Source organism: Aptenodytes forsteri, unplaced genomic scaffold (assembly GCF_000699145.1).
Source record: "Aptenodytes forsteri isolate BGI_AS27 unplaced genomic scaffold, ASM69914v1 Scaffold33, whole genome shotgun sequence".
Classification (NCBI taxonomy): domain Eukaryota; kingdom Metazoa; phylum Chordata; class Aves; order Sphenisciformes; family Spheniscidae; genus Aptenodytes; species Aptenodytes forsteri.
Window position 1 is genome coordinate 6157364 of NW_008795037.1, and position 13837 is coordinate 6171200.

At 39.0% G+C, this 13837-nt stretch overlaps 1 protein-coding gene across 2 annotated transcripts in view; it reads right to left on the minus strand.

Annotated features, from left to right (window-relative positions):
- SLC12A4 (solute carrier family 12 member 4) overlaps window positions 1-13499 on the minus strand; it is a 34946-nt gene extending 21447 nt beyond the window's left edge. The window contains exons 1-5 of one of the 2 annotated variants that reach the window (XM_009276734.2): window positions 13187-13499; window positions 12685-12962; window positions 9093-9187; window positions 6768-6899; window positions 176-322 (exon numbers count right to left, since the gene is read on the minus strand). In XM_009276734.2, coding sequence (XP_009275009.1) covers window positions 176-322; window positions 6768-6899; window positions 9093-9187; window positions 12685-12856 — 546 coding nt within the window. In that variant the 5' untranslated portion in view covers window positions 12857-12962; window positions 13187-13499. Of the gene's footprint in view, window positions 1-175; window positions 323-6767; window positions 6900-9092; window positions 9188-12684 lie in introns of both variants that reach the window. The other variant, XR_657437.2, reaches the window with a different exon arrangement.
- Between the last annotated feature and the right edge of the window lie 338 nt (window positions 13500-13837).

Consider the following 13837-nt stretch of genomic DNA (forward strand, 5'->3'; position numbering starts at 1 on the left):
GGGGGACACGGGATGGGGACACGGACGCCAGAAATCACATGGCTACAAACACAGCAGAAGTGTCTAGCATACATCTGGCTTTTCTTTACACTTGCATGTACAATGCAGCCTCTCCAAGTTTCTCAATAGTTTCACAGAGGTTATGTCACATGCATTATTTTACCTATATACTTACACAACAGCAGCAAAGTAATACAATCAGGAAGGACTGAAGAACTCCAGCCATTCCTACCATCCAAGTCAGCCGAAGAAAGAGAATAACCCCGAAGATATTCTGCATGCATGGTAAATACACCCCCATCAGGGTGCCCATGCTGGGTGACTGAAAAAAAGAGTTAATTGACATTCATTAACTGGAATTATTCAAAGCATAGATAACCAAAAAAACCTACAACTTCAGTTTTTCAAATGGTAGAAATCTGGGAAACATAAAGTAGACACACACAAATATTATTGCACTGGACTTCCACAAAACATGAAGCAAACTCCTGACACTAAAACCACGAATTTCTGAACAAAATGCTGACTCTATCACATCTTCACATTTGAATTCATTATACTCAGCATTAAACACCAATTACTAACAACAGAACATACATGTATTTGTTTTATTGTAGAACCACAGAGTTTCTAGTATGAAACCTCTTGAGTGCTGCAGACCCCGAGTAAAATAGATCCTACCCACTCCCCAGAGTTTACAAATTACTTTTGTAATGTTATGTTTGTGATGTTACAACTAGAAAAGATTTGGAAGCAATCTGGAGATATGCATAATGTATTTTCTTCCATTTTATATATTCCCTGTAAAACTAATGATTACTTTTGACAGTGACTGAGAAAATACAAGTTAGTTACGTGACTTCGCAGGAACTGCACATGACTGGCATTCAACGTAGTATCTTTTAGAATTCTCCTTTGCCCAAATAGTTATTGTCAGAGAACAGTCAGATCCAAAAAAACTGTATCAAAATGCCACTGATAAGGGGTTTATTTCAAGGAACACAGAAATGTTCCCTGCATTGGCACACCTGGCACTAGCAGCAATTCAGAGTCCCAAATCTCTGTGGTTTCCTGCCAAGGCATTTCATTGCTTCTGCTTTCTGAGGTTTTCTTTTGCATTTAAAATTAGACAGAATGCTGAAACATAGGGGGAAATAGAGAGTGTAACTTCTCAAAGGCTCATCCCTTTTCATACTTCTTTCTATAAATAAACCTGAATTCTAAAACATATTACAGATAGCATTTAAAACTCATGAACAATCATCTAAATGAGAAGGATATTAAAAGGAGGTGACAACACTTGTTCAAATTTGACACCACATAGCAATGTGGAGTCAAATGCAAAAATAAATAGGTAACATGTACCCTTATAGACAAATTAGTCATGAATCAAAAGCAATGGTCCTTAAGACAAGCATATCACTCTTAAAGCTGTAAAATGGCTGTCAAGAACTTTGTTCTTGCCTTGTCTTCTTTATGGAAAAATTTAGTTACCTAAGGTAAGACCAGGATATATTTTATTACACAAAGCAAAATCCTAGGAAAAAATCAAATTATTATAATATCACCAGGTCAAAATAAGCAACCTAGGAATTTAGTGCTTCAACTTGCAATTACATGTTACAATTCGAAATTTCCTCATCTGCATTAGGAATCTGCCCTGCCGGAGATGAAAGAAAACTGTGCCTAAGAACATGATCTGAACAGTTCTTTGCTAGGAATGCCAGGAGTTGCTGACCGAATTGTTTGAAGTCAGCTTTGAATTCCTTGTGTAACTAAAGCTAAATCAGATCTTCCCCATACACACTTCAACTCGGGTGAACCTCCTGAAGTAAAGTGAGCAACAGAACCACGTGCTGACAGTTTGCAATGGACCTACCCTATGAGATCTACCAGCATGTGGCCAGAGAGCCATCACTCAGCTGTTCCGGTACCGCAGTACAAAAATATCCCTAAAATGTCACCTGCCATTTGTACAAAAATTACCATCCTATAGAACCAACCTGATCAGCTTTGTCAAGATTGTGTATACGGACAAAAAGAATTGTTGTCTTCTGAGACTAACAGAAACGACACTTGTACATAAGTATCCTGATCAGGGTAAGGTAAGGATTTTTAAACGAGTTGTTCCAATGCTACAGTGGAGGAGGATCTTCTCAGCGTATTCTTTATAATGCACCTGTTTCCTCAAGAAGGGGAGGTTTAGATACTTTTGATTCAAACACCTTCATCTGATTCACATTGTGTCTTCAACTGCATAAACATTAACTGAGAAAGGACTAAATAATGTTGCCAGGCACTGGGCAGATTTTGCCCTGCATAAGGGCTTCCTATTGTCACATTAATGCACTCTTTGCCTCTCTTACAGAGACATTCCACATAATTTTATCATCTATCTGACCATTCATCCATCAGCCACCCTCCTCACATCATCTCTGAACCCAGCAGCCAGCATCAAATGGATTTATCAGATGTGTGGGTATCTCAGAGGTAAAGGAGTTTCTAAGAGTTTGTCAAAACTGGCATCTGGGAAAAGGAAAGAAGCCCAACCCATTGCTCCTACTCAGGAGAAGCAATTATTACATAGGAGCACAATTATTATATATTCTATACTGACAGTTTTCCAAGCGCTATCAAAGCAGGTGAGTTTTCAGCCTGCCCTTTACACATCCCCCAATACCTGCTTCCTTTGCATAAGAATTCACCTTAGCTCAGCTCTTTCCTATCTTCTGCCCTACGTGGCCCCTGCAGCTTTGCTCTACTGTTCATCATCTTCCCCCCGTCCCTCTTAAGTGGCCTCTTATGCATATCAAGTTACAAACTAACTTCAGCCACAGAGGAAGAGAAATTGTGCATTAATTGTATAGTTACGACACTACTGCAGAGCAGCCGAGGAAACGCATACGTGTCTGCCCACAGACAAAACCCAAGCCACAGTATTACTAAGTGTACCTCAGGCATAAGGTTTTACTCTGGATTTTCTTACCCTGTGGAATAAAAAATACCGGTATGAAAGAATGATCCACAAATACTGCTTGAACCAGCTTGTTCATAGCAATATTTAACACCAGTGATCTGCAGTGACTTGACCATTTTTTATAGCATCTTATAATCAGTAAGTGATACTAAACCAGTGCTGAAGTCTCAACAGAATGCAATCTGAAATAAGAAGGGTATTATGTTCAGTCTCAACAGCTACCAAATGAAAAAAATTAAACACCCCATGCTGCATAAAGGAAATAAAACACAAAAACATTTTGAAGAACGCTCTTTTAGATCAACCAAGAAAGGACAGAAAAATCTCAAAAACAGTCTCAATTTCAGTGATGCAGATCATGTTTTTGTTCACTCTAATCAGCTGCAGACACATAATTGATACAAATATTGATCTGAGTCCGAAGGACGCTATTTCCATTGAGCCAGCGTGATGGGTTATCAAAGCACTTGGCTGCAGGGCTCAGGGACATTGATCGGTAACGGCAGCTCTTGTGGTTGCTCTGTAGCATGAGGACAGACAGCAGCACAGAAGTGAACTGCCTTATTAAAGATACATGAACTGAAATAGTTAATCTTATTTTTTCCACCATGAGAAGGGGATATTTTTATAGCACTGCATCTATTAAGTGCTTTAATACAAGACTGTATTTGGAAAAGATAAAAAGCAAGCCAATTTCTACCCTAGTACACGGAGTAGTGTCAATTTTATCTGATGTGTACCTAATACAGAATGCTACTATCAAAAATATTTAATGGGAATGCTGAAACAGGGTAATATGTTTATATTAAGCTGTTTTGCACTGAAATTGTCCTGATCTTCATTTGCATCTTCCACAAACTCTGCAGCAATAATTCCTAGAGATTAGAAGGGGGATAGTCATGTAACATATTTCCCAGAGCTTGTGGAAACATTCAGGTCTCTTTTGGTCTTGTCACTGTAGAAAGCAGTTGCTGACAACAATGATCTCCACAAGCTAAAGCACATCACTCTCTAGTCCTTTAAGCTTAAACTTTGGAAAAAGAGATCTCATTTTTTTCGATACCGCCCCTCAGAGATTTGACCCCTTCGTGTGCACACAACTGCCTTGTCTCTTCTTTTTTGTGTCTGTGTTTTATTGTTGGTTTGGGTTTTTTGTGGTTTCTTTTTGATATTTTTTTTTTTATTTGAATCGATATGATTTGGCAGGCAGGGGTGTGCTAGGTAACAAAAAGGTATTCACTGAGAGACCTGTCTTACCTGCTCAGATAGAGAATTATATATTCACTTACTGAAACGACTACTTTCTTCATTCGATTTTTGAATACCAGATCTAGAGTCTGCTCACCCTCCTTGCTCCAATTCTTGTCTGCAAGTTGCCAATTCCAGTAAGTGACACATCAGGACAGGCAGCTTACCTTTTGTCACACTGGCTGGGTATATATTTGCTGAGCGTACCCAGTACAGCATTCAGCAATGAGTCAGTTAATGCTGGCACTTAAAACCAGAATCTGTTATCATGCTGGGGTGGATATTCATGCTTCTGTACTAATGCTCAAATGAGAAGGGTAAGGTAACAGCAGTGCATTGATTTATACTTCAAAGATGATTAAAAACAAATGTGTAGAAGAATCCCATTTGCACAGTTTCTGGATACCTTTGATCCATAGCATTGTACGGTTACTGCTTTTGAATTTCCTGGGTTTAATGGTTATAATTATTGGCCAAGTTAATATTCATCAAGATGTTTAAAATTTCATATTGCTTATGGCAAGAGAGGGAGAAGAAATTCAAACTACAGTTATGATATTGCAGCTGATGTAATTTATCCCAGAGACAGACATGCTAGGCAAAGATTCACTTAAGGAAACTGCAGTGTTTACACAGAAAATACTGAGATATTAACACTGGATGATATTGTCACTTTTGGAATGGTTACCCAACCCATTCTACAAAAAACATCTGAGAAGTCTGCAAACGCACATTTCTGGGACACGGGAAAGCATAATTCAGGACAACCCAGGTATTAAGCCCAAACTCTATTTTACCATACAAGCATAGCTTTAACAAGGACAACAGTCCTTTTTTATGGCAGTAAAGAGTCTGAAAATACACAAGTTTTTATATAAATCATATCTAGATGTAGAAATATTAACACCAAACCTTACATGTTACTCTACCAGGAATTTGAAACAACTTCTCGGTTTCCTGTTATTTGCCCCATTTTTACCTTATGAAGCTATACTGCATTTGCTTTAACCAACTTTACACTACAGACCCATCACCAAATTCTCCCAATTCTTTTTCCAGCAGGGAAGTAGGTGACTAGCTTTTAGATCAGACTGCATCTTACCCTGGTATTCTGGTCAGGCAATTAATAAGGAAATAAACAGCAAGTGTGATCAGAACTTTCTCAAAATAGTAAGGACTGTACCTGTTGTATCCCCCTCCATTCTATCTTTGTTAGGGTAACAATCAATCTGCTTTTGATAAGAAGAGGCTGAAAATTATTTTAGATTATGCAATAACACCACATTCACAGCTGATGCCTGACATTATTCCCACCCAAAGGCATGCTAAAACAGAGATGCAGCTGACATTTCGTATTAGTAACGTGAAGATAAAAACTTTGGACAGACTCAGCAATTAGTATATGACCAAGTACCACACAAAAGAAATTCAGAGTTAAAATGTTTAAATTACTTTTTTAAAATAAGCTTATAGTACCACAACACAGTTACTGCACCCAGACGACCTTCACTCAGTCTTGTAATGATGTCATATTAACCACAATATTACAGAACTTTAGTGCACGTGGTCTCAGATAAAACTGAATTTTAAGCTTCATATTGACTAAACAACTTTGTTAACCCCAGTGCAAAACCGTGCAGAGTAAGGAACTGGAGTGTGAGTAAGGGAGCTGGAATCCAGCTTTCAGCCTGGGGTAACATGCATTCTCCTTGAGAACAATGCGTTGTTTTTCAACATCATCATTGCCATCTCTTTCTGAAATGGCTCAAACTTTGACAGGGCGGTACTATAAAATCTATAGAATTCAAGTGCTATCTTAGTTTTTTGGAAAACTTTCCTTTGACAAAATTTGCAAGCAAACTGACAGGCCTGCAAGCACCATAAAATGCAACCATACCACTTGAGGGTTTAGCACTAACTGAAACACTGCCAGAGCACTAAGAAGAGCAGTTAGAACATAGCCCTCCCGATAGAAATCTAACTACCAACAATCAAACCCCACCTTCCACCTAGTTATTACAAGGCCAGCCCAAATGGGCTAACCATCTAAATGCAGATCCTTTGGGGCAGAATTCAGTTGCCTAAGCGCCTAGCACCAGAATGACACTTGAGCTGCCCCAGGGTGTCCAATCTGACCTCCACCCACCACTCTAGAAGGGTGTTGTCTCCTGCAAGTCTTGTGTCATACCTACCAGGCTCGTAGAGATGTGTCAGATACTGCTGGGCAGCTGAAACAGCACTAGGAAAAAGCTGGGGGGTTTGTTTTGTTGTTTATTCGATTCACCACTAAAAGCCTATCCTCCTTATCTAAATCCATACCGAGTGTATGTAACTGCACTGTAGTGCACTGTGCTTAACCACTACATCTGCCCCAATTCTTTGGTAACATCTGGTTACCTACAGAGTTCTATGTTATTTCTTTGCAACACTGTCTTGGCTCCTGACAGAGGTTAAGATAAAGCAGAAAGGAGTCCAGCTCCCCAAAAACCACATAGGGAATCATCCCGTTCATCAGCTGGCCACGGAGAGAACCTTTACTTACTTTTGACACTTTCTTCTTCGAGCCATCAGTACTTTCTGCTTCTTCATGTTCCTTAACACCTTGGGTAAGATTTGTGTAGTTGACCAACTTGCCAAGCAGAGATGACACTTTTGGTCGTATATCAAGTTCTTCCTGTGGAAGAAGACAACTAGTCAACTTCTGCGATTCACAGCATTTATGGAGAGTGGCTGGGGTCACACCTTCCTTGGCATGCCTGAGGCTGCCAGGGAACACAACAGGAAAATCATCCAGGGAATGACAGAATATTTCATTGTGCCCGAACCACTGATGAGAGTATTTAATTTTCTGAAAGGAGGGCAAATCTGGCAGGAAAAGGTTATGCCAACAGGTCTGCACCCTTTTCCTTAGGTGCTGAAAAACATGAATTACAGCAATAAAGAAGTTGTCTGAGCCTTGGGACTGTAAGAAAATGGACGCGTACCTTGCATGTATCTCTAATGTCAGCTTACATCAACAGATATACTTTTAAAAAGGTCAAGTTGCCAAATAAATCAGAGATTTAGTGATTAAACTCCAGTCACTGTAGGCATGCATGCACTCTGATAATTGTAGTACGTTTTTCAAACTATGTAATCTAATTTATGTGGATCTAGATAAAAATCCCAAAAGCCACATGTATGGAGGCCTCACATCTTTACATTCATCCCATCCAACTTCTGTTTCTGAAAGTAAGTTCAAGGGGAAGAAAGAAAAAAAAAATCAGAACAAAATCATTCACTTCCCCTTTCTTTTTGAAATTAAAATGTCTTATATGTCTAATTGACGGTTGGACTCTATGATCTTAGAGGTCTCTTCCAACCTTAATGATTCTATGATTCTAATTGCACAGTAAGTAATGCATGGTAAAAACAAACAACTTTCTACACAGGAAATAAAAACCCATTAAGAAAGATTTCACTGTCTGCAGTTTTAGCATATCTTCACGTATCATCACGAACAGTTTCTGGGAGGATCAGCAGCATTATGTGCTTTCTACCTGATGGCAGAAACTGACCCCAAATGTCCCTTTTCTTATTCCTTCCTCTGATCTCATCTGCAGTTCACGTCTTTAAAAACCTGATGACGGTTCCTTCCAGAAAGAGGCTGAGGCAACACATGCTTCCTCTTCAGTTGAGCAGCATGGCCTTTGGGATGCTATCGGCTCCTCCTCTTTAGTACCACAGAAAGAGCCTGCAGCGCTGGTGTGGTACTGTGTTACTGCTTATGAAAAAGGCGGGCATGTGAATAGCAGCAGCCATGCCACAAGCGGCCAACTCTTCATGATCCACAAGTGAGTTTATGCTGATCACAGATTTACCATGCCTAGGAGGGCAGAGACACCACAGCTGGGAGCATGCTTCAAAATCTTTTAGCTCAAGCACACTGCCTGCAAACATGGTTGTAGCATTTCCATGGTGAGTTCCTATCTAGCAGCAGGTTAGTTACACTTGTCCAGGCTCTATGCCACGTAGCTGAACTCTGCAGGCACCATCCTGGTGGGGTGTAGAGCCAGCTCAGGCTGCCTCACACCGGGTTCCCAGAATGGGAAACACTGGGAACATGTTGCCAGTATTGCTGTGAAGCTGTAACTCAGAAGCCCAACTGGAAAGCAGCTGCAGAGCCATACAAAGACTCTCTGCACCACTCCCCAGCACCTGAGCTTCTGAAAACATTTTTTAGAAACTTGGTCTCAGCACACCATGATATATTTGCAGTTAATGAATGCCAGTGAGGTGAGGATGTGGAGGAGGATTCTGCTGGACTTGGTGTGGCTCCAGCTGGCCTCCCGCATGAGCATCTGGTCTTCCTTACCTCTCTGCCTCATAGTCTCGAGTGGTCATAATACCTGAGCTTTTTCATCGCACAGGATATCTCTGCCTACTGGTACCTCGGAGAACAGACATACACCCACAAAAAAGCATGTGGGAGAAGAAATCAGTATTACTGATATACTGCAGTTGTAATACAGGATACCCAGGCTAATCTGAGTACCTGAATTAAGGTACTCTCCTACAGAGTAACATGGTCCTTCTTAACACAGTAAATCGGCCCACGCTCATTTTCCACACTGATCAGCCCACAGTGCCACAGCTTCACTATTTAAATTATTCACGTCACCTCTGGTACCATTATATTTTGCTACTTTGCAGACATACCCCTAAACACACCAGGCTCTTAGATTTGCCATGCAGTGAGAGTTAGGTACCGACCCACTGCCTGAACCTTTGCAATGCTCTGTCTTCCACTTAATACGATGTGCTCAATCCCTCCCATCTTGGAAGATCACAAATCACATTAGAAGTATGAAAAACAGTTAGAAATTACCTCAAACAAGGCCAGGTTTCTGTCATAGTAATCACCTCCCTTGCCAGCTTCTGAACTGTTCAGGAAAGGACTGTTTTCTTTATGGTTGCCATGACCTGCAAAGAAAAAAAGAAGCAGGTTTTGATAAGAGCAGAAAGACAGACTTTGTAACCTTGACAAAAACCCTAGGGAATAAACTTGTTTAGTCAATTGAATCTGTTTCTTTTTAGTATCTAAAGTTATGCAAGGTTACCAATATCGGACGTGTTACTCTCAAGGTAGAGTTATCTATTTCTATTTCTACTCCTCCGTTTTCATTAAAATAGAATAAAAAGTCACCTCAAAGTAAAATTTACAAGTAGGGTTACAGCTACAACACTATCTGTGCCTTTATTCTCTAATGTTCCCTTTTATAACTCTCTCTTACATAGAACGGTGACAAGTGAAAGGACAGTTCTCATGCACTTACAGATCATTACTAATGCTAAGAGCAACTTTTGAGCAGTATGTCCCAACAGACTAGGTAGAATTAGTAAGATGAACAATTCAAAGATTAGATTCTGTTATTACAACACAGGTAAATATCAACCAAAGTGCCCCCCCGCCCCTTTTTTTGTTGTTGGTCTTTTTTTGTTGTTGTTTGTTTTTTTACGATGCCCACTAATCCTAGACATCAAACGTGCACACTTCATGATGCCTTTACCCTTATTCTATTTTGAACATTTCGATTGTGCATTCTTCAGATTCCTCTTATGCTTTTAAGTTAAAACCTAACATCAGGTACAGTAAAACCATTCACATATGCAATGAACTGTGTTAAAAAAAAAAGATAACATGGAAGATCAGTAGAGCTTTTTGTAACAAATAGTAACTTAAAAAAAAAATTGTAAGGGCACTATAGTATAAAATGAGCTCTGGAGGGAAAAGAAAAAAAAATTAAATTGATTCCAGTATATAGAAGTTCTCGGACCTGTGGCTCACATTACAGTCTGCTTGACAAACAAAAATTCCTTTCTTTTGCCTATAACTCTTCACTCCCTACTCTTTCAGCCAATACAAACTAAAGAGACTTCCAAGAGTATCTCCTTAAAAAAGGATCAATCCAAGGAATACTTTTTTTTCTATTTACAAAAAAGTAACCACTAAAGAAATTGAAAATGAAAGAAAAAATTTATTATCTCAAATGAAAATACTGCAAGTTAAAGAAGTATTGTACACTGAATACATAAAAAGCAAGAGATTAAACAGCTGGATTTTTTGGTGCATATTTTCAATGGTTAAGGTAATCAACTCAACAAGGCTACACTAAATTATTTTAATATAATTGAAGTGAAAGTATCTCTGCATTTTGAAATCTGAATCAACTTACAAAATGAACCTAACAAATAGAAGATTCCTCCCCTACACACAGTGATCAGCATATATTGCACTGTTACAAAAGTAATTGCTGTAAGTGAAAAAATTATGAGAAATTTCAGTACTATTCTTACTGAGGGGAAGGGATGCATGAAAAGCAGCACAATTTGCTGGAAATTGCTCACAGGTGCTTTGAACAAAACTGTTGGAAAAGCAATATTCACAAACGACAGAGGTCTTTTTAAGCTTCAGGAAGTAAACACTTAGCTGACCAAAAATATCTGTAGATAGTCTGCTGTGTTTACGTGCCTATTGCTTTTCTCACAGCTCTGACAACTAACACCAAAATGTTAATTAGCAGCTGCCTTGCACAAGTGGGCTCAGCTTATTTGCCGACCCCACCTACATGTAAGAGATGTTCACATTGCTGTATGTTGTGGAATTTTTTTACAGGACTAGAAAAATATCAGTAAGCTTAGCAACAGAGCATCAAAACAAAATGTTTATCAATTTCAGCAAAGGTAAATATTTACTAAAAATCTGCAGAAACTACTTGCTTGCTGTATTTGTTATGTCTGTATTGACTGAAGGAATATACAAGATCAATTTTGGTTGCGGGATGTATTGTAAGCTGTGCCACAGTCCGTTCTATCCTACTGCGGTTAGTACATCTGCAATTTTTGCTGAGGAAATGGAGTTATCTGCCATACAGGTTTTACCCATTAAATTGGACACAGGTGCAAATGATAACTACAACATCAAAGCATCAAGCAGACAGTACTTCTGTTAAGACTTTGGTCTGTGCAGTATCTTCTCATCATTACACTTACCAAACGCAGCAAGGTCATGCGTAATTTTGTTTGGTGTTCTCGTTTCCTGTATATTAGCTCTGGTAACTGAATGTTTGAAAAGTCAAACTGATTTTTTTTTTTTTCTTTAAATCACTGAGTGATTTGTAAATCAATTCTTTGCTGTCTTAGTTTTCCTTGTTCTTCCACCAGGAACCTTACCTTACATATGCAGCTTACCACTCTCTCAAAAAAGTACAATGGGCATTCATTTACTTCTAATGCTTACAGAAGCTCTCGCCCTTTTTATGTATAAAAATCACTGTTGTCATGATAACTCATATATTCAATGTCAGATTTTTATATAAGATGACAATTGTTTTGCTCTTTCACAATGCCAAGCCTCTCATTACCATCATCGGTATAACCTATCCTTAGTTAAGGAAGATTACTTCATACCATCTCTCTGAGCCTGACAAAGACCAGTGACTTAAGATGAATCTTCAAGTTAATTGGCATTATTTTCAGATGCATCTTCATTTTACCTCCAGTAAATTTTTCACAATTGGTCTCTTCAGAAGCTCTCTCTCTCTCTCAAAAAGAGCTTCCAGCTCCTCTCTCATTCTCCATTTGCATTTTCAAGCATCACCCAATTCCTTCCCATTAGACTTTCCGTCTGAATTTGACTCCTTGGTGTGCTTGCTTTATACATCTTCCTGCACACAGGAAGCCCAAACAAAGTAAACTGCAATAGAAAAATCAGTAGAACCAGTGATTGGCAATAAGAGTATTGTTTTTGCAATTGCTAGGGCACAATTTTTCTCTCGATGGAAAAGTTCAGATGATAGAGAAATACAGCTGGCTTTTTACCACATTCACAGCACTAGCTCCAGTATCCTGAAAGTATATATAGATTATGAATTACTGCAGACAATGCAAAAATAAAAGTGAACTTTCAAACTGTGCAATTCTACTGATCCAATGAAGTGCCACGTTAAACCCCCTCTCAAACACTGTACACTTTCAACAGGAAGCAAAGGAGTATAAGCTTATATTCAAGTTCTTTACAATGACATCCAGTTTTAACTTTACCAATATGTAGAGCTGGGTGCTGCAGAAACGTGTGCTGATTCAAGAAGAGTACTACATTGCTAAGTTAAATACAGCTAATTAAATGATAGCCAAAATCACCTTCACCACAGTTGCACGTTCAGTGCAACCTCTACTTTTCAGACATGTCCTAAATCACAACAGCAAAGTGTTCATCTGATTTCCTCTTTTTCCATACTGTTTCCAATTTCATGAGTAAAACCTATGGCAGATGACCATTTCCTCAACAAGAATCACAAATGTACTTTGACAAAACAGAACAGACTGCAGCACAGTATATAAAATGTACTGCAATAAAAAATTTGTCTAGTATATTCCGTCTGCCAATGAGCAACACCAGCAGCTTCAAAGAGACTTACTTGCATGGGAAGAGTTTGTTATCTCCATCAGTTTTGGAAGAGAGCGGAGGTGACCTCGGAAAGCTACTCCGGGGAATTCTTGCCCCAGCTTCACATGAGGGCAGTTTACATTCTGAAGCATGGAGTCTCCTGGGCAAGCACCATCTTGTGACATGCGTACAGTTTTCCACATTCTTAGTTATCAAGTCTTTGGTCTTGGACAGTAGCTATGTGGTGTTAGTTTTCATCATGCAAGATTGTTTTGCAAGGAACATTTCTTAAAGAGGGAGCTATATACTCTGCAACAGAGAATAATTTATTTGCCTTTTAAGGCAGGCAAGCTATATTCCAAGTAGGTTAATGTTTCCTCTTCACTTATTTCATTGCTTCTCGTCTTCATTATCTTTCAATAATTAAAGCATTTTATTTCTGAATGCTACCAGTTCTCTTCCAAACCAAATAGTTCTATTTGCAGCCACCACTACAATTATACAGTGTATCTAAACATCTCCACCATAGTTACCTGAACTTTTTAGAGCTCCCATACTCAGGTACGGACACAGGTCTGTAGAACAAGGTTCATCATCATGTGGATCACCTGAGTTCCATAAAACATCAAAGATGGTCCATGGAACAAAACCTAAAAATTCTAAGTGTGCATACTCCCATACATGCAAACACACAAGCCCAGGAGACAGAATAAAAGCAATAAACGGATGTCCAATCTTTTGCCTAACTTATCTCATTGCCAAGAAAGAACACTGTGGCAAAACTGCAGTGGGTATTCTACTGACTGGTTTTATTTTGTTCTTCTCCAAAAGGCTTAGGTTGCCTCTACTTTAAAAAAAGAAAAAAGAAAAAAAAAAAAAGAAAAAAGAACACAGAGGACAGTGTTCACGTTACTGCTTTCCTTCTGGAAGGGGATTAGGCCAGAGAGAGACACTTTCACTGCTTGAGTACACCGAATGCAAGCCTTTTGTGCAAGCCGTTGTGTTTTCTTCAGTAACTGAGGAATGAAAACCAAAATTTAGAGAGAATTACAGGCAAAACATATATGAAAGTAACTATAAGACAGATTAGTGAGGATAAATGAAAGCTGAACAATTAGGCACAGTGAGACTATTGTAAAGAAAGACCAGGAAGCTTCACAGTGATAAAGTCTACTCAGCCAGAC